The 18,538-nt window shown below is 35.3% G+C and overlaps 1 protein-coding gene across 4 annotated transcripts; it reads left to right on the top strand.

The window, feature by feature from the left end:
* Positions 1–3,019: 3,019 nt before the first annotated feature.
* On the top strand, positions 3,020–14,991 carry LOC122296233 (ubiquitin-like domain-containing protein CIP73). Of its 4 annotated transcripts, XR_006238431.1 has the most exons (17): positions 3,020–3,183; positions 4,434–4,577; positions 4,979–5,096; positions 7,014–7,094; positions 8,691–8,809; positions 8,911–8,982; positions 9,383–9,508; positions 9,620–9,689; positions 9,783–9,967; positions 10,427–10,591; positions 10,680–10,751; positions 10,861–10,990; positions 11,086–11,475; positions 11,570–11,985; positions 13,511–13,657; positions 13,935–14,009; positions 14,604–14,991. XR_006238431.1 is itself a non-coding variant. In XM_043105775.1 (16 exons), exons 2-16 carry the CDS (start codon positions 4,455–4,457, stop codon positions 14,610–14,612), a joined length of 2,076 nt encoding a protein of 691 aa, XP_042961709.1. In that variant the 5' UTR covers positions 3,020–3,183; positions 4,434–4,454; the 3' UTR covers positions 14,613–14,991. The 4 variants fall into 4 exon arrangements, 3 of the variants coding, with proteins under 3 accessions (XP_042961709.1, XP_042961708.1, XP_042961707.1); XM_043105775.1 differs by lacking the exon at positions 13,511–13,657 and having other exon boundaries at positions 8,691–8,734; XM_043105774.1 differs by lacking the exon at positions 13,511–13,657 and having other exon boundaries at positions 9,789–9,967.
* Positions 14,992–18,538: the final 3,547 nt, after the last annotated feature.

Genomic DNA, 18,538 nt, shown 5'->3' with positions numbered 1-18,538 from the left:
CTATTCAACTTAGTTATAGACATTTGGACCAGAACCACTCCAACAGCAACAGTAAAGCTGACAACTTGCTAACACATGAAGGAGAAGCCTAACCACCACATAATAAAGTTACATTTGGATGAGGTAAATTCAGATGATGTATAAATAGTAATAAAAAAGTAATAAATATAAACTATTTATAAATAGTAGTAAAGTAGTACGAAACTATTTCACCTACAAATTAAAACAGCCCCGGCAATGGTACTGCTTCAAAATGTTCAATTTTCGTCCACTTTACAGAAAGTCTTGTGGACTAGTGAGTACACGACAAGATCAAAAGTCAATATGCTGGGCCTCTATTAGGACAATCCAAGCAACTCTGTACAACAAAGCTCTGGTCAGGTGCCATTTTGAAATTCCCACTTATATCCTGTTGTGTAGCAGCTGTTCTTTCCATCCAATTTGGAGCATATACTAGAAAGCAAGTCAAGGTTATTGTTAGTTGTATCGAAATTAACAAATACTTGAGATGAAGAAACAGCTTACCATCCTGCTCCAGAAAAAAAATGCATTAGAAAGTTAAAGACATAATGCAGTACTCAGTACTCACCCCAGAAATAACAACAGTACTTCACAAAATGTATTTAAAGGTTACAGAAACCATACACTACTCCCTGCAGACAGCAGAAGTAAGAAGTGGATATGCGTACAGACTGTACATTATAGACTCGTAGTTGGGAGTAGGCTTGACTGTGCAGAGGTATCTCATGAAGTATCTCAACATGTAGTTAAGTCAGGATCCCAACGCGGCCTTAGACTAGGCATCTCAACATGTAATTAAGAATCCCACGCAGGAAATAAAATGATTGGGAGAAACATATATCTCATGAGTCATGAAGATCAAATTGATGCAGTAGAGAATCAGAGATATGTTTGTAATAGAACACCACAGAAAAGGAAGCATCCATTTCAGCTTTACCACACTTTAAGATCGAGGAAAGATAATTAACTAATAAACATTCTATGCCTGCCTATATTCAAAAGCTAATAACCAACACTCCCAAGTTAGATAACCTTACTAGGTTTGTGAAGCCTGGTTTGTTCTTATTACTGTTCGATTTAATGAATCAACCCAACAATAATTCATGATTACAATTTTTTTTTGTCCTGCTCAATGCTCATGTGACAGATCGCTCGGGCGAAGCTTAGGTAAAGAGTTCGCTTAACATATATTTTGAGTAAATATCAGACAAAGAATTCGCTTGAAGCTCGCTCAAGCGAATAACTAAGAAATTGTAAAATAAAAATTTTCATTGAACAACTCTATAAATATGTAAGTAATGAATAATATGACCAATTTGGAACAATGTCTTTCACCCTAAAATATATTTTATTATTCATCAAAAGAGTAAAATTTTATGTAATTTTGTAGACATAAACACGTTGTCAAACCACGTATTTGTGTCATTGATTGTTATTTTTTCTTGCTCAACATTCATGTGACAGGTCACTTGGGCGAAGCTAAGGTAAAGAGTTGACTTGACATACTTTTTGAACAAACATTAGATAAAGAATTCGCTTGAAACTTGCTTAAGCGAATAATTGAGAATTGTAAAATAAAAGTCATACAATCCTATACATATGCACGTTGCCAAGACACGTATTTGTCATTGATTTATTTATTGTTCTACTTTACTTTTCTATCGTCGTTTTTGACAACAAAGACAGACGTAGTTGAACTTAGAGCCACAAAAGAAGCCAACTTAAGTGCCATATCCTTGACCCCAGACAATTCCAAAATCATATATATAGGCATACATGATGACCCGTCAACAAGCCTGACATGCCAATATCTGCAAATTATCAAGGCTAGAAGGTAAAAAAAAAAATCAACATACATTAATTTTATTTGGGTAAGAACGCAGGGAAAACGTTCTCAAGAGAAATAGAACTTCATGGAGTAGAAATACATACTCCCAACCCATAGGAAAAACTTGATAATGTTTGTCATGCATACTTCTCCTGTAAATGTCGTTCCATACATGACAAAAACCAACAATTGGCACGAGAATCATCCTATAAGCTTATCTTGAAGTTCATTTATTATAAAGCACAACCGACAAGTGGAAGATATGATTTTGGGATACTCGTGGACCTGAAAACAAGATTACTTTTCCATAGGCCAGACTGGTGACTTACCGAAGACTTCCCACCAATATCTATCGAATGCAGTGTTTTTTATTTAATTTTTGATTTTTTTATATTCTTATTTTTTTTAAAAAAAAATTCACAACATCACTCAAAAACATTTGATGGATCATATTATCACTCATGAAAATCAGATGTCATAAAAAGATCTCACTAAAATAAATATGTAAATTGACGTTTTTTTGATGTGGTACATGTTAGATTAAATAAATATAACATATAATATAAAACAATATTAATTTATGAGTTTTTTTTTTTATAGCATCTATTTATAATGGTAAGACTTCTCTTCTATGTATAAATAATAAAATAAAAATAAATGAATAAAGTTAGACTGCATTTGGATGGTGAGCTGAGTTGAATTATTTATAAATAGTAGTGAGTGGAGTGGGTTTTGTGGACTTTACTTTAAATGAGTTTAGATGTGTTTGAATGTTAAAATAAGTCTAGAGATATTTATAAAAAATTGAAAAAGATTGTAAATTCTAGATATTAAAAGGTGTTGATTTAAAAAATATTGTGCCGTATAAAAAGATTTTAAGTTGAGATAAATTTAATAATTTAAGAGTCGAGTATTTATATATTAAATTTAATTAAAAATTAAATTGAATTTAAGTTATATAGTTGATAAAGCACTACTAGTTAAAAAGGAAGAAGACGACTTGGAGGAGTCGTGGGTGGGGGCTATCGAGGAGATATATGCAATGTATTTGTAAGGATCCAGTAGTAGGAGGAGGACACGTGGCTGCATGTAAATTTCACCGCGAGGCATACAGTGAAAACATTTCCCTCTCATTGGGTAAAAATTTATAAAGAAGTGTCCGATGTGTTACACCTCTCTTTTCCCTCTCCCCTGAGTCATCCTTCTCCTTCCTCGTGCCACCGATTTCTCTGAGAGAGAGAGAGAGAGAGAGAGAGAGAAAGGGATTGAGAGCAGACTATTTTGGCTAAATAGCTTCCCCCACTTCTCTCTCCCTCTCCGCTGAAGCTTCTCGGGTAACTATTAATATCAGCTTTTTTCTCTTTTTGTTTTCTTTTAGTTTTTTTGTTTTTGTAATTCTTTGACCATTTAAGACCGATATGTTCTATGGGTTCTCTTAATGGTTGTGTTTGCCTTCTGTTTTCTATGCTATTCCTTATTTTATTGGGTTTGGGAATTTAAAGGCTTGGGCTTTTGTTGTTCATCTCTGATGTCAGAAGCCCTAAAATTCTTGGTAAACAGTATGGTGCTTTTTCTTGTTTGTCTTTTTGGGTGGGTTTCTGGTAAATAGTATTAGCTAATGTATGCAATCGTTCCAGTTTAAATTTGTTTTTTGATTGTGTTTTGATTTTACTTTGAAGCTAAAGCTGAAAATATTGTAAATTTGGTTTCTCCAATTTTTCTTGATCGTGAAGTCTTGATTTACTTCGGATTTGTGTTTGTTTGATTGAGATTTATTTTGGGTATTGGAAGTTTTGAATCTTTGAACCAGAAGTCTCAGCTGATTTGACATGTGGGCTAGCCGTGATAATGGATCAGATCATGGGTGTTGTTTCAAAATAGAAAATCCTTGTCATTATTTTCTTCTCGGTTCTTGATATGTAATCTTTCTAGCATATGTAATGTTTCTGAAATCATTTTTATTTTTTTTCGTGCGCGCAAAACTCAAGCATTTTCTTTTTGTGTAAATGTGTGTTTTAGTAGGATTTTGGTTTCTTTCATGTTTGAAACAGCTATAAACGACCATGTATTGGATTTCTCTTTGCTAGTTCATTTAGTAGTGTTGGATTTCTGTAGTTTTTGTAGTTTTGGACTGAAATTGATTTTGGGTTTGGAAACTTCCAATCTTTGTACTTGAAGTTTGTCGATTTTGAGTGGATTGGTTCTAAACTTAACAAAGAAGATTTTAATTTATGCTGTCCAGAAATCAATGGAAACTATTTTGCCAGCGAAAACAAGATTGACGAGTACTTACAAAAGTTTGAGTAATTGATAAATAGCAATCATGTGGCCCTAATGCTTACTTGCTATGATAGGCTTATGATTCATTCTTATAGACTCTTGCCTTTGGTTTGGGAATAAGTAGGATATTGTTGTGGTTTCACTTTGAACTTTGTCTAGTATTCAAGTTTTATATAGTAGTTAAGTTTTTCAGTTCTTTCTGAAAATGAGGCTTCTTTTAACTTCTTAAGCTCATGATTATTCAATGCTGCCCTATAAATGTGTGAATATTTTTGGAATGATTCCGAATATTCTTTTGGTACAGTTGTCAACTAATCTCAGGAGAATGGGAAGTAATGGTGCGGATGCAATTCCTAGGGTTGATGAGGCTGGAGGTTCTGAACCTACAATTGAAATAAAAATAAAAACATTGGATTCTCAAACATATACTCTAAGAGTTGATAAACAGGTGATTTCTGTTTGTTTTTTGTCATTGCATTGTTACCAAGTCACAGCCTTAACTATTTCTTGTGGATTATATGTCTGAAGTATATATTGAGAATGCAATTGTGGGCCTTGTGACTTCAAGTTTCCTTTAATATCTGGCTAAAACTTGAGTAACACTAAGATTCTTTGGGTATAATACTTCTTTAACTGCATTAGGAGTGCCAGAATACAACTTTAGCATATCTGCATGGTTATGCTTCGTTTGAGATTGTTTTCTTCCATTAATGCGGCTTAAGGAAAACCTAGAAAACTAGTGTATATGCAAATAGTTTTTAAACATCAATCATGTTATGGTATGTAAGAGATTTTCAGATGAACCTCAGGTTTCACCATATTATTTCTTGTTTCTCTAATATCCTGCAGGTGCCAGTTCCTGCTTTAAAAGAGCAAATTGCTTCCATCACTGGTGTGTTGTCAGATCAACAACGCCTAATATGCCGAGGAAAGGTTCTAAAGGATGATCAACTCCTCTCTGCCTATCGTATCCTTGTTTTTAATCTTTTGCTTGTGGAAGTTTTTTAGGCTTTAAGATCTAGTGGCATTTTTTTTTTTTTTTTGGTATCTTAAGATGCTCTTATGACTTTCCTTCTGCGGTGCACGATGCACTGTATATTTGTTCCTATTCTCTGTGGTTCATGTTCTAGGTGACATTGTTCCTGCCGGGAGGTAGTTTGTACCCGCAACAAAGAATTTTTGTTATAATTAATAAGAATTTTATTACCAAGAATAGGCACTACCCAAGTACACCGGAAGTATACAAAAGAAATACCTACTGCACTCTAGAAAGCAGGAAACTACTACAGAAACAGATTCAGTTCATTATCATCATTCCTTACAAAGATCCTAGCCCACAAACTCAAAGTAGAAAAGAAAAAATAACGAAGATCTTCAAAAGAATGCTCTTTGCCTTCAAAACATCTTCCATTCCTTTGCAGCCATAAACACCACATTAAACCCAGAGGAATCATTCTCCATCTAGCAGCAACACATTTCTTGCCTCAAAACCACACAAACATGCAAGGAGATCCACAACTTCCATAGGCATCACGCAATATAAACCCGTCCGACCAATAACCTCATTCCACAAAGACTTTGCCACCTCACAATGTAAAAAAAGATGATTTACAGATTCACCATCCTTCTTGCACATGACAGACCAATCACCTATACACAAACCACATTTTCTAAGGTTATCCGTTGTCAATACTTTCCCTAGAGCAACCACCCAACTAAGGAATGCCACCTTAGTAGGTACTTTCACCCTCTAAATGCTTTTCCAGGGGAAAGCACAGCCAGAATAACAACTAAGCACCTTATAAAAAGAACAGACTGAAAACCTGAAATTTCCAGCATGATCCCACAATAGCCCATCCTCTCTTCACTGCATCACTTTAGAGTTATAAATTCTTCCCAGAAAATCTGAAACAACATTTACTTCCCAGTCATTTAAATCTCTAATAAAGTCAACATTCCATAGAATATTATTATCCGTACATTGAAGATAATCTGCCACAGCAGCATTTTGATCCCCTGTAAGAGATGGAAAATCTGATTTAAGAGCTGATTTCCCACACCAAATGTCATGCCAAAAGAGAATCCTCTTCCCTTCCCCCACCTTAAATTTAATATGTTAGAAAACTCCCCCCAGCCTTTCCTAATTCCATAAACTCACCCCATACACTCCTCTAACTTCATTAGAACACCAATCCTCCCACCCACTCCCCTATTTAACAACAACATCATTCTTCCATAAAGCATCTTTCTCTTCACGATATCTCCAAAGCCATTTTCCAAGGAGTGCTTTATTAAACAACCTCAAATTTCTCACCCCCAATCCTCCACAAGAAACCGATTCATACACCTTATTCCAACTAACCAAATGGAACTTGTTTTCCTCTACTGTTCCTCCCCAAGATATTTTTGGGAAAATATTTTAGCATCCAAAATAAAGGAATCATAATAGACGTGTAGTGGGATTTTACTCGAGCAATAAGCTAAATACAAAGGTAAAAACAGGGGAAACCCATGAACAACAGGGAAAAAAAACCTCATCTGACGACGGACGGCAAAACCCACGATTTTTCGATCTGAGAACGTGACTGCGAAAGCCAGATCCGAGGTCAGTGCCGGTGGCAAGCGAGACGTGTGACCGTGTCATTCTCTTCATGAGGGGTGCACAACCCAGATGTTCTTTTCCTTTCAGCCTTGTTTTATTTTTCTCTTTTTTTTTTCTTTTTTTAATTACCCTGCCATGTCAGCAGGGGTGCACAAGGTGTCCATGAAATTGCCTACCTGTAGCAGAATTTATATATATATATATATTTATGGCTAGTCACTTGTATCACTTCTGTTTCATTTTCACCATTGGAAATGAGTTTTGTACCTTGACACAAATTAGATGTTGAAGATGGTCATACCTTACATCTTGTCGTTCGGCAGCCCTTTCCACCGTCATCTGAGGGTTTACCCAATCATGCAGGTATGTTTTTATTGATATAATACAATCTGTTCCTACTTGGTACCGGATCCAGATATTATGATACTTTTCTTTTATATGCTGTATAAGGTAGGCTTCTTTCTTTTGTAAGTAGATTTTTCTTTAAATGTGAAGTATTACTGGTAGTTGCTCCTCTTGATGATCAACTTAGATTTTCCAAGAGTATAAATTATATCCCCTTGGGTGCAAACAATCTCTATGGGTCATAGACTGATTTTCTCTTTGAATCACCCGAGGTGCACTTGCAGGAAATTCCTTGCCAAGGGCCTGTGCACCCTCGAGATTAGTCGGGACGTTGTTCCTGGACACCTATGCCAATAAAAAAATAAATAAATAAATTATACCATGCATTTATGGGTTATCTTCTGTCTTTTGATGAAGTCTTGGATTTAGTTCTGCACCGAAAAGTGTGCCATCCCCTCAAATAAAAAATTCACAATCTAACTTCAGGGCCTCGTGGGATTAGTCGAGGTGCACACAAGCTGACCTGGACACCCACGGATATTAAAAAAAGAAAAAAAAAAAATTCACAATCTGCTCTCTTTTGCGATTGTTGTCCTTTAAAAACAGCTTGAATCTCACGTGCAAACTCAGAAATGAATGATCAGCTAGTCCTGAAACCCAGTTCTGCCATCTATCTTATGTTTGCTGTCTGTATACCTCCTTTGTACTAGGGCTATGCCTATTTACTACTATCAATAAAATGTTATTTCACCCCACCTTTTTCTTCTGCCAATTATGCTCCAAAACCCTTCAGATGGTGCTGCTCATCAATTTTCTGGTCATAGGGCAAAGAATCCCACCCAACTTACACTGATCTAGTTGCTTTAAACATCTCCCTGGAGTGAATGCATTCAGAAAATTTAGTTGAAAATGTTATGAGCAGGCTTTAAAAATGCAGTTAGTGATACCGAACAACCCATCTCTGTTCCAAAATCCTTAGTTTGTAACTTCTTTTTGATATCTACCTGGAGGATAAAGGTATGCCTAGTTTATTATGTAGAGGTCAACATATAAAAAAAAAAAAAAAATGCATGTAGATCACCTTTATATATGTATCTTTTGCTTGAGTTAGGACTTTCTTCCTACCAGCTAAGCACTTCTAAATCCAAATTGATCATCCAATTTTCTCTTTTGGTTGATCAGTTTTCTAGTTTAGTTTTTCTTTTATCTTTTCTTGGAGAAGCATGTGTTGTGTCACTTTGGTGCTTTTTTTTTTTTTTTCAAGTACTTTGGTGCTTTTTCTATGAACTTATCATTCATAAGAAAATACCCAAAGCAAACCCGTTGTGTTTCTCTCGATATAACAATGCTTCCCTTACAAATTGAGTCTCAAATTTTTGGAGAAACAGAAAGTTAGTTCATAGATTTGATCATTTGAAAAACATGATAGTTTTGTTGACTAGAGATCTGTTACATCTTTTGCTGAGGATCTTCTGACATTTCCAAAATTGTTTATTTGATCTTTATCTTGTTTCCTGTCCTCTCTATTTTCTATGCTTTTTTTAACACATTGATGTGCATATCATTCATTTCTCAAAATTAGATCACTTAGAATTAGTAAAATTACTTTTGCAGCAACTGATCCTGCTTCAACTACAAGCCATGGGCACAGTAATCAGGTACCTCCTGGTTTTGTTATTGAAACTTTCAGTATGCCTGTTCAGGGGGAAGGAGTTCCTCCGGAAATCAATCGGGTGAGTCAATTCCAGGATGATTGTAGCACTTTTACGGTATTATTGGTGCAGCTATATCTGACGCTAATGGCTTCTTCTTTCTTATCTTTATTTTTGAGCAGATTATCTCTGCTGTTCTGGGCTCTATTGGATTTTCAAACATTGTAAATGGCAGTGAAGGGGCTGATGCTAGGGTAAATCTTACTGATTATTTCTGGAAACTATTGACTTTGCTTGTTTGCTTAATTTCATTATGAAAATATAAACGTAGGCAGGATATAGAATGAAAGCTCTCTGTCTCTGTGTGTCTGACAAGTAAGTAAAAGGTATACCCAGATGAAATTTCTAGAGCATGGCTTTAGAACCTGAACCTTTTTTGATTTAGAAAATTAATAGCTAGACAACTGTAAGGCTACATACCTGTGAGGTGTGGTTTGACTAAGATTTATGGCACTTTCTTCTGGGTCTAAGAAAAATGATGTCATTTTCGGCCAAATGTATATTCTTTTTTATCAATCCACCTTTTAATTTATCTCTATCTTGATCTTACATATATATAAATTATTGATTTGGGGCTGTCGGTGGATGCTGAAGGATCATGACACACAAAATCCTACCCAGTTTCAACTCGAAGAGGCTGCCGTGAGGGGTCCATCAGATAGATCTCACAGTGCTTACGGAATTCCATCAGCAGTTTCTTTGGGGCATCTGCAGGCCCCTGTAAGTTTGAAATCCCTTATTTTCTTCGTTAATATGAAATTTTCACCATTGATTAAGTTTACTTTCCCATATACCAAATGAACCTAATGTCTATGTTCCTGGTATTTGTAGGTGATTCCTGGTTCTTTGACTACGCTATCCCAAAATCTAAGTCATTTGAGGCATGAATTTGATGCCATTGGTCAGTTAATTTTATAGTATTTATTTTTTACATTACAGCATATATGTTCCTCCTGCAAAGCTGGTTCATTGAGACAGTGATGGCGCATTGTAGTGGCAGGCAGAGGCAGCAGAGACAATGCTCAGGCAACTGCCACCCATGAGATTGGAGAGAGAGGTACTAATTCCTCACTGCGCACTGGCACTGTACAAGAAGGATTTCCAACACCAGCATCCTTGGCAGAAATTATGCTCTCTACCAGACAAATGCTCATTGAACATGCAGGAGAATGCCTACTCGTGAGCTTTCAAGTCACTTTATATGTGTACATGTTGAAATTGAATATCATGGTGTCCCATGATTTTTGCAGAGTTAGGTGGTGGCTAAGTGTGATACCCTATATGATAAGGATAGTGTAAGAGATGCTACATTGCTTGGGAAGGAGAAGTTCTTGCTCTTTATAAGGTTCCAATGGGGCTCCAATTGTATTATTGACTAGTCTTTTTGGAGTATAGGCCATGTGGATGGGGTCTTCCATTGGGGCGTTACACTAAGTTAGAAAATTTTTTTATATAGTCATACTTATGTCAACTTCAATTGCTTGAGGGTAGATAAATCTTTTTTTCTTTTTTTTTCATATTAGTTTTTCTCTCTTTTATTTGTTAAAACTCTCTGTTTTTCATGATGTATAAAATGTTTATGACTTCTCCCAGTCTGATCTTGCTATGCTAATTGCTTAATATTTTGTATGCTGGCAGCAACTTGCTGGGCAACTAGAGGATCAAGTGAATGTGACTGATCCCTCTGTGCGGTTAAGCACTCAATCTAGTGCAATGAGAACTGGCATTCTATATCATAATCTAGGTGCATTTCTACTAGAACTTGGTCGTACAACCATGACGTTACGTCTGGGTGAAACACCGGTAGGATTTTCCCCTTTCATGTTCATTTCATGTTTTCAATGGTAACATAAACTGTGATGTGTTTTGCTTTGATCAATGTCTTATGCAGTCAGAAGCCATTGTTAATGCTGGACCTGCAGTTTTCATAAACCCATCTGGTCCTAATCCTATCATGGTTCAGGTCATTGTGTTCACTATATTAATATTTGTTTTTGCTTTTGAATTATTAAAAAAAATCTGTTTACATTTGAAAATAGTTATATATCTCCTGATTTACCTTACTTTCCCAGCCTCTTCCTTTTCAACCGGGGACAAGCGTGGGTGCCATTCCTATGGGAGCTGTGCAGCCAGGTTCTGGTTTGGTTAATGGACTTGGTACTGGCTTTGTTCCAAGGCGTATTGATATACAAATACGCAGAGGTACTGTGTTAAATTTGTGAGTGGCCTATTTACAATCCACGTGTTGTTTCTAGTGAACTATATCCCTTATAGACTAGTGTTCCTTTTACCATAAGGTTCTTCAATAAGCACGCCAAATAGTAATCAAGAGCTGCGTAGTGATACTCAGCAGCCCTCTGGGCACAGAAACTCAGAAACAAGTTCTGGTGTTGAAAACCTTACTAGTACAAGGACTTCAAGGGTCTCGGAGGGTTCATCTTTTGCTGGAGAGGCTGGAGTACGGATGGTACCAGTTAGGACCATGGTTGCAGCTGTACCTGGTCCATTCAGTCACCTACCTGCAGATCCGTCCAGTAATTCAATAGGTTTGTACTATCCAGTTCTTGGAAGATTTCAACATGTGGCGTCTGGACATGCAAGTGGTGAACAAGGATCTCAAGCATCTGGTGAGCGGCCGACTGATTCAGTAGTACAGCAGCATAACATAGATGGTCCTGCAAGAGATGGTAATCCAAACATTTCATCTTTCAATGTAATAGATGTCTCTCCGAATATTTGACTCTGTAGTCATGAACTTCTCTGTGGGGGCATATCTTGCAGGATCATTTCCAACACCTAATCTAAGACAACAGGAGCCATCTAATGCACGCAGTGTGAGTATCAACATTCTGTCAGCTGGTGGAACCCAGAACAACCAGGATTCTGATAGACAGCTCCCGAGCAATGTTATGCAGTTTTTAAGGAACCTCTTTCCTGGTGGGGAAATTCATGTTGAGGAAGCCAGTCCACCGGGAACAATTCGAGACCCTGTCCCACAGAACGAGGGGACATCTAACGGTGTTGCAACGGCAACAGAAGCAGAGCCAAGAGTGAGCGATGAAGGAGTATTTTTGTCTAATTTGCTTCATCAGATCATGCCCTTGATATCTCAACAAGCAAGTGTAGAGCCAGATACAAGACTTATGGAAGAAGCAAACACTTCTGAGAATACAATGCCTTGCGATTCTTTAACTCAGGTGAGCATGCTTCACCAACCTTTTCTAGAGTTTCCATCAGGCAAAATTATGATTTTCCACTAAATGAGAAAACAATTGTAAAATTATAGAATGTGTTTAAGACCAGCTCTGTTTGGACTAGGGCTGCTAACAAACCAAGTTGAGTCGAATTCGAACAAGGGTACTCGAGCTCGATTAACATGTTTTCTCGTTCGAACTCGGCTCGAACTCAAATATCCTTGTTTGAACTCGGTTTGTTAATCATTAATGTTGTTCGAATATGACTCGAGCTCGACTAAAAATAAACATGACTCGAGCTCAAGCTCAAACTCGATTTTTTATTTTAAAATTTCTGAATCTTATCTTGTGATTAATAACATGTAAAATATATAACACATACATATATAAAACATATTACGAGTTTCAAAACGAGCTCAAACGAGTCAAGTCGAGCTTATTCGAGTTTTATTCACGAGTCTAAACCGAGTCGAGCTGATTTTATATGAGTTTTGCTCGTTTGATATTTGAACTTATATTAGTGTTTACGAACATCTCATTTATTAAATAAAGCGAGTTTGAACTGAGCATACACGAGTCAAGCTCGAGCTGTTCATGAGTTGATCTGTTCATTTGCAGCCCTAGTTTGGACTTTGTACTTGAATAGTTGCTTCAAGTTTCATGCATGGGTTTGAGAGCTGGTGAGAGAGAGAAATGAGAGCCGTAGGGCTTGTTTAGACACTAGAATATCTCAGAATTCTATAAATAGTAGCAAAATGGATTGAGTTAAGATGTTCTATTGGGTTTTGGAAAGGGGAGAAAAGAGATTGAATAAAAATATGAGAAATGATTTGTACATGCCTCAAATAGACAAGCCCTGCCCAAGCCTTTGTAAAAAAGTGGACCCCATATTAAAAAAGTGTAAAAAAAAAACTATTATTTATTAGTGGGACCCATTTTTTTACAAAGGACTTGTATGAGACCTATCTATTTGGGGCTTATACTTAGCATTACTCTAAAAAATATTATAAAGTTAAAAACTTGTTTGAATATAATTTTTGTTTATAAATTTAATAAAATTGTATTGTTTTTGTATCATGTTTGGAACTTTGGAAAAGTTGCATTGGGTTTTGTGTTTGGATAATTATTAGATAATGATTAGATGAAAGAGTTGAAAAGATTTGAAATTGAAAAGTGGTTTGTATTTGAGTGATTTTGGGAAGGAAACTAAGAGAAATTTTGAGAATATTTAAGAATAGCTTGTTATCCAAACAAGCCTCTAAAAAACATGAGGAATACAAATAATAAAATTTATATAACGTGTTGAAGAAGGTACATAATGAGGTGTCTAAAGTTGCCATCTAAAGGGCATTTGGAAGGTTTGTGTGCAGTCTAAAGTTGCCTTTTTTACTTGGACTGCTGCACTAGGGAAGATTTTGACGATTGATAATCTGAGAAAGCGTGATATGATTATTATGGAATGATGCTTCATGTGTAAAAAGGATGGTGAGTCGATTGATCATCTTTTTCTTCATTGTGAGGTGGCTAGGGAGTTATGGATTGGTATTCTTGGTAGAGCTGGGCTGAGTTGGGCTATGCCTAAGAGGGTGGTGGAGGTTTTAGCCTGCTGGAACAGAAATCACAATAGCTCTCAACTGGATGCAGCTTGGAGGATGATACCATTGTGCTTATTCTGGTGTGTATGGACAGAAAGGAACGACAGTTGTTTTAGCAAACAGGGAAAGAGCAGTGGGGGATATCTGGAATTTCTTTGTGTCTTCTCTTTTTCAGTGGTTTTCTGCTATTATATTAAAGGGAGAGTGTTCATGAGTTTTTGTTTTCTTTTCAGTTTTCTAGAATGTAATTAGGTGTCTCATCTTGTATACTTCCTGTGTACATGGGCTCCGCCTAGTTTCATTCGTTTCAATAAGTTTATTACTTATCTAAAAAAAAACATAATGCGGTATTTTCAGGTTAACTCTGGTGTGGGGCCATCTCGGCGACCAAGTGATGGTGAAACAAGTCCTCCAGATTCAAAACGCCGAAAGGTAATGCCCTTGAACCTTACGAAACATGCTGAATATCATATGATTCTTTGTTGAACTGGATTGTTTTGTTAGTATAGAAGTAATGGGAGTATTTTATTGAAAGTATAATATCAGAGTGGTCTATGGGGGGTTTTGAAAATTATATTTGATAAATCTTAACGTTTTTAGAGTAAGTTCAATATTAAGAATATTATTTTATTTGAGTAGAAGAAAAAGAAATTCAAGAAAATATAGGCTGTAGTAACTTGTATATATCTTCAAGCTACCGCAGCTTGAGAAAAGTGTTGACACCTCCTCTGCTTAAAAGGCAAACTCATGTTAGCATAACAAGTTTAACAAACAGAGTAAACGAAGTGAAATAATATTGATAATGGTCATCATTATTAGTACTTCTTTTAGAATGAAATCACTTTGTCCGGCAGATAATTTGGTTGGTTTTCTACAGTGTAACAATTTCAAAAGGTTGGAAGATCTTTGCTGTTGCTAATTTTGCTTACAATAATAAGTTGTGCATAATGAACCCTACATTTTATTCTCTAGACATCCTTAATATTGCTCAACTGTTGAAATAATATCATTTGTTTCTTGTTGTAGACACAGTGATTTGTAGTGAGATTGAGGATGCTACCTGCAGATGTGAGATCAATGAGACCAAAAACAAAAAAGAAAAGCATTATATTGGTCATTGTAGTTTATTGGTTTTATTTTTCAATTTTTTTTTTTCTTGTCAAAATTCATGTTAGTCAGAGTTATAGGATAAGCTGTTTTCTTTTGCTGTATTACATTTTAGTGCTGTAAAACTTGCAAGTTATAATTTTTGTTTATTATAGTGCTATCAGTCTCTTTTCAATGCCTTACTAGTTTGAGAACTTAATTCGAGATACACTTGGGAGAGTTTATGGTTTTATCACACCTTGGGGCAAAAGACTACCCATTCATGTACATGTATGTTCTTCAAGGAATTGCAATTTGGACTGATCTAGTCTTTGGAGTTCTTTATGCATCCGAGAACCCAATGATTAATGAGACATGATAAATTTTTATGCTCTTAATCAATGATTAAAATTTTGTTTTAATGATTGTTCTAGTTTAAGAGATGGAATTGAATATTCTGGTATTGGTATATTTCGGTGTATCGTTTCGAGAGTAATTATATATATATATATATATATTATATGTATATATAAGCTGATATTTATAGAATAATATTAGTGTATATTATGTATGTGTGTGTGTGTGTATATATATATATATATGTGTGGAAGAATTTATTATTTATAAAAAGAATATATATTGAAACCATTAAAAAAAGAGATTTTTTAGTATTAAAAGATAATATTAAAAAAATTAAAAACTTGAGTTAAGACAATAAACAAAGAAAACATAAAAAGAGAAGTTATTAAAAATAATAATATTTCAAAAATAAGAGAATGAAGAAATATATTTAAAGTTACAAAAAAATTAAAATTGTATAACTGTTATGAAATTATAGAAAAGAGAGAACCATAACGTATTATAAAATTTTTAAAAAGAGAGAGAAAGAGATAGCTCAGAAAGGTTATGAAACTTATGAATTTCTTAAAAAATTCAACGATATATATAGGCGTACAAAGGGGATTATGCTAGTTTACTATGCAGTACTATGTTAGTACTATGCACTGTGCATATGTTAACCATTTACTAGGCCAATTAATATGCAGTACTATGCTGGCACTATGCACTGTGCATATGTCGACCATTCACTATGCCAGTTACTATGCAATATTATGCTGGCACTATGCACTGACGACTAGATAAATGTGGTCATACAATTCAAGATAGTTTATAACACTTCCCCTTTGGATGACCATATTTAAAAAATATGTCTCGTTAAAACCTTGCCAAAGAAAACCCTGTGGGAAAAAACCAATGGCGAAGGAAAAAGAGTACAGTATTCATGTGTATCGCCGAGTGCTTTAGGATTGCCTCATTAAAACCTTGCAAAGGAAAACCCAGTGGGATAAAACCTTAGCGAAGGAAAAAGAGTACAATCAGCACAAGTCTTCAAGACATTACTTTCCCTGAAAAGTGCATGATAACAGGTCTTCAAACCTCCGCATTCCAATGTTCTGCATAATCTTCTTAAATGTTGCAGTTGGTAATGCTTTAGTGAATAAATCTGTCAGATTTTTACTTGACCGTACCTTCTTGATATCAATTTCAACTTTTTTATCATGAATTGCAATGATCTTCTTATGTGTATCTGAAAGATAACTTGCATTTGTACATCTAACTAACTGTGGACTTGATCCATGTTGATAAAATAATCACAACTGGATCTTTCTGCTCATCACTACTCTTCTGGAGTTGTACTCTTCTGAAGTTCTTGTAAATAACACAGTTAGTGGAGAATTCATCAATATTAAACCGCTAACCTCATTTTTTTTTTAATAAAAACGGTGGCCAGCCTTTTAAGATCAGACAAGTACCGCAGATTTTCAACTCCTCTGTAGGTGTCAAGCGTGCTGTCAGGCACCGCAGCTGTTAGGCGTGCTGTCAGACGCCGCAGAGTTATAAAGCTATATTCCATCTCTTTTCTATTGCTTCACGAGAGATGCTGTATCATAATTTTATCTATAAAAGAGATATTCAGCTCATCTTCATTCGCATCTCATCTTCTTCACTTTTCTGTAATCATACTGCATTTTTACTCTGCAATCTCTTTCTGCATTCTTATCCTGCAATCTCTCTCTGCAATGGCTCAGCAATCTTCTCAGGATCAATATATGAGGTATTCTGCACCTCGTTCATCAGCTGTTCCTGCTTCTACCACAGGTGCTATCATGCAATATAATGATCTGACTCGTAGGTCAGATAATGAAGTTATCTATGAGCTTGTGAGTCTCGGTACCCGATACTCATCATCCATTGTCCCATTTTCCCAGCGACTGCAATCCAGAACTTGTGGAGTTGACAATCTCCACGAGAATATTGCTATACTTCAGCGACTTCTTCTGGAGTCCAACATGAAAATAGAATCAATAAAAAAAGAGAATAGAAATTTAAAATTCTTGCTTAAATCTTCTTTTCGATTGCCCACCCCTTTAGATAGGGATGCTATGCAGATTCTTGAAGAACAAGAGCGTTTGAAGAATGAGGCAAAGTGTCTCAAATTTTTGTAATTCTTGCTTCAAGATAATAAAATAATATTTCACAAATATTCATATTTGTGTTTCTATCTTTTGGTAGATGTTCTGTGTGCTTCCTTTTATTTCTTCTTTAATAATGCACACATCATATCAAACCTATAATATGAATCTGAAATACTAATTGTATTAAAAAATGGTATTTCATGACTAATAACATCATCCATCTTCCCCTTGAAGCCGCAAGGGTTTCAGATTTATATTTTAAATATGTGCAATTTTTATGAGCTCTTCTGGAGCCTTAATGACATTTAAATCATATATATAAACTACAATAATAGCTTGTTTTCATTTGCGTTTGGATTGCTTTAGATCATATAAGGATCTTTGAAACTTGATAGAATACATATTTCCAGAGGTATTCATATTAGAAGTTTCAGACATTTTTTATCCTTCAGGGATTTTCATATATATATCATGATCCAATGATCCATATAAATATGCAGTTAATCATGCATATCCAAACTCTCGGTAACTTTCAAGCTAATAAAAATCTCAATATGATTTCAACCACTTTAAAATCATATCAATATTGTTTCTTCGAGAAACTAACTTGTGATTTCTATATCACATTTTCATATTAAAAGTTTCATACTTTTTATATCATATATATAAATATCCACTGATATTTAACAAAAATCACCTCTTTAGGTGTTTGGACTTCAAGTCCATATTTATCACATTTTACTTAGTGATATTAATTCTGCAGGAATTGAGAAACTGACTCGTGATTATATATCACATTTTTATTTCCTTTCCATAAATACCCACTGACATTCAACAAGCATCACCTCTTTAGGTGTTTGGACTATAAGTCCCGATGCATCATATTTTACTAGTGAATCAATTCTGTAGGAATTGTTTCTTTCAAATTTGGCCAATATTTTACGTCGTATTCTTCGACGATTCTTGATTCACTTTCATTATTACTTCTGGTAAGGTCAATTGCCATCTCATATGGAAATACATTGTTGACAACAATTTTATTTCTATCCATAATTTCTCCATTATTCATGAAATGTAACGAGATCTCGTTATTTTCAGGCACCTGTCCCTCTTCAAGGGAAGACATTTTCATGAAAAACCTCTTCAGGAGGTACTCTTCAAGAGTTTATATAGGAGAATTTTATACAGAGAGTTTGGATGAACTTTATTGCTTGTTTTGTGGGTATGGCCTCTTCAGGAGCACCAAATTAGTTGTGCCTTTCTCTTTTGAGATACTCTATCTTTTGTATCGATAAGTCTCACATGCCTTTATACATGTCTTTAGACTGCTAAATTTCTTAATTGTCCTACAGGGACTTCAATCCTTGCTGGGATTTTAGCAGCTAGAATATGAGACAT

Source organism: Carya illinoinensis, chromosome 15 (assembly GCF_018687715.1).
Source record: "Carya illinoinensis cultivar Pawnee chromosome 15, C.illinoinensisPawnee_v1, whole genome shotgun sequence".
NCBI classification, from domain to species: Eukaryota; Viridiplantae; Streptophyta; class Magnoliopsida; order Fagales; family Juglandaceae; genus Carya; species Carya illinoinensis.
The sequence above is the reverse complement of the archived record's forward strand: the minus strand, read 5'-3'. Positions and strand labels throughout refer to the sequence as shown.